General features: G+C 49.4%; 1 protein-coding gene across 1 annotated transcript; it reads left to right on the top strand.

The window, feature by feature from the left end:
- Positions 1-301: 301 nt before the first annotated feature.
- Positions 302-2,358, top strand: LOC103808653 (chromosome unknown open reading frame, human C19orf10; the record flags this gene model as incomplete). Its single annotated transcript, XM_009081456.1, has 4 exons — positions 302-352; positions 1,178-1,239; positions 1,638-1,719; positions 2,286-2,358. Coding segments are annotated over 4 exons (268 nt in total), but the record flags the coding sequence as incomplete, so codon positions are not given.
- Positions 2,359-2,416: the final 58 nt, after the last annotated feature.

Below are 2,416 nucleotides of genomic sequence, written 5' to 3'. Positions count from 1 at the left end.
GTCAGCACCCCAGACAAGAGGGAATGGCCTCAAGTTGCCCCAGGGGAGATTTAATTTGGATATTAGGGAAAATTTCTCCATGGAAAGGATTGTCAGGCATTGGCACAACTGCCCAGGACAGTGGTGGAATCACCGTCCCTGGGGGGATTTAAAAGCCACATGGATGTGGTACTTGGGGACATGGTTAGTGGTGGCCTTGATGGTCTCAGAGTGCTTTTCCAACCTAAACAATTCCATGATTCTATGGAAGAGAAGGCCCTGTTGGAGTGAGGCCACTCATCATCACCTTCTCTCCCTGCAGGGGGATTACAGCTGCACCTTCACATACTCAGCTCAGGGAGGGACCAACGAGGTGAGTTGGGTAAACCCTCAGACATTTCCTTTGTGCTCAGCCTCTGCAGCTGCCCAGAGTGAGAGGCTGTTCAGAATGACTTTGTTTGGGATGAGCTGTGGTGTGTGAGGCCTTGGCAAGGGCCTGGAGGGACAGGACACAGGGAATGGCTTTCCACTGCCAGAGGGCAGGGACAGATGGGATATTGGGAATTAATTCCTCCCTGGGAGGGGGCTGAGGGGCTGGAATGGATTTCCCAGAGCAGCTGTGGCTGCTCCATCCCTGGGAGTGCTCCCGGTCAGGTTGGACAGGGCTTGGAGCAACTTGGGCTAGTGGAAAGTGTCCTTGCCCATGGTAGAGGGTGGGATGAGATGAGCTTTAAGCTCCTTCCAACCCAAACTATTCTGTGACTTAACAAACCTCCTTGCTGGATGTCTCTGGAGAACAGGAAGTGACATTTCCATACCCCAACTAGTAGGTTTGACCTCACAGGAGTAACTCCTGTGTTCTTTAGGAGGCTGGAAAGCTTTTTTTGCAGCTTGTGTTGCTGCTCCAGCATGTAGATACACAGTTTGTACTTTCTTATCTCCAAGTCCTGTTGGAAACAGGTCCTTTTCTTTCAGCCTAAAGGGAAATGAGACTTAGAACTCTTCTTTGTATCAGCACTAATGGAATTGTGGAGAGAGCCACCAGGCCCTGAGCTGTGTGTAAAACGAGTGTTGTAGTTGTGTTGGGGTTGTTTTAGAGCTGCTGGAACTGCTCCTGCAGCTGGAGGGGAGGTGAGTGGCCTCAGGGATGAGACAAGGCTCTTCCTCACACTGACTCTTTGGGTTTTTCCCCCTGCAGCAATGGCAGATGAACATTGGAGTCAGTGAAGACAATGGACTCTTCTCCTGCTCCATCTGGAGGTGTGTTCTGTAACCCCAAACTGAGCAAAACCAACAGTGGGGCAGGTGGGATATGAGACAAGGGACCCTGCAGTGGCCTGGGAACAAGCTTCCTAGATGAATTTGCCCCTCTGCAGAACAATACCAGAGGGTTTTCCTATCCTGAAGGATTCTCTGGGTTGGCTCTTCACCCAGGTGTTGGGTCATAAATTCCATGTTCCCTTCTTCTGGTTTATAAATTCCATGTTCCCCTTTTCTGGTTTATATATTCCATGTTCCCCTTTTCCACCCTCTGCACTAGATGGAGCTCCAAGAGAACCAGAGGTGTCTGTGAAAGGAGGGAGGGAGTCAGGAATCCTTCACTCCTCTACACCTCCACCCTCTCTGCTGCTGACAAAGCCTCTGCTTTCTTGTTTCAGGCCCCAAGGGAAGTCTTATCTCTTCTTTACCCAGTTTAAAGCTGAAGTGAAAGGAGCCAAGATAGAGTATGCCATGGCTTATGTAAGTCCCAGCTGATCTCTTGGAAGGAGGAGTGTGGGAGGCTGCTATAAAACATGAATTAGACATGGAAAACATTTATTAGACATCTGTGCAGTAGAATGTTCTCCAGCCCAACCCTAATTAGAGCTCTGGGGCAGGCAGGAGAGGGACTGCAGGTGGGCTCACCTGCACCATTGTGTTTCTGCTCCCTCAATCCCAGCAGTTTGCTGGGAAGAGGCTCCAAAAGACACCACTGCACAGCAGCAGCCTTGGATTGCCTCAACAAATTGCATGTGACAAAGTAAATAAAAGCTCTCCTGGTGTTTTCGTCTGGCTCATTCTTCCATTTCCCAATCTTCAGGGGTGAGGCTTTCAGTCACCCCAAGGACATGAGGCTGTGGTTTAATAGGAAATGGAAAAGCAGCCAGAGATTTTTCCTTCAGATTTGCCATGTGGATTTAATTCTTTCATCGCACATAAATCACAAATTCGGTTCTTTATCAAAATGTGCTGCTGTTTGTTTGCTTTAACTACTGTAACTTCTTGGATTGCCTCAACCTCTTACACCTTCTTCCTTCCTGTTTCAGTCTCAAGCTGCTGTGGGTTCCCAAAGTGACGTGCCCTTAAAACAGGATGAGTTTGAAATCACTGAAACAACAGGTCTGGGACCCTGAGAGCTGTGTGGGGAAGGGGCTGGGGTGGGATGTGGGGCTGGGGT

This window comes from Acanthisitta chloris, unplaced genomic scaffold, assembly GCF_000695815.1.
Source record: "Acanthisitta chloris isolate BGI_N310 unplaced genomic scaffold, ASM69581v1 scaffold19070, whole genome shotgun sequence".
NCBI classification, from domain to species: Eukaryota; Metazoa; Chordata; class Aves; order Passeriformes; family Acanthisittidae; genus Acanthisitta; species Acanthisitta chloris.
Note: the sequence above shows the minus strand (reverse complement) of the source record. Positions and strands in the feature narration are given on the sequence as shown.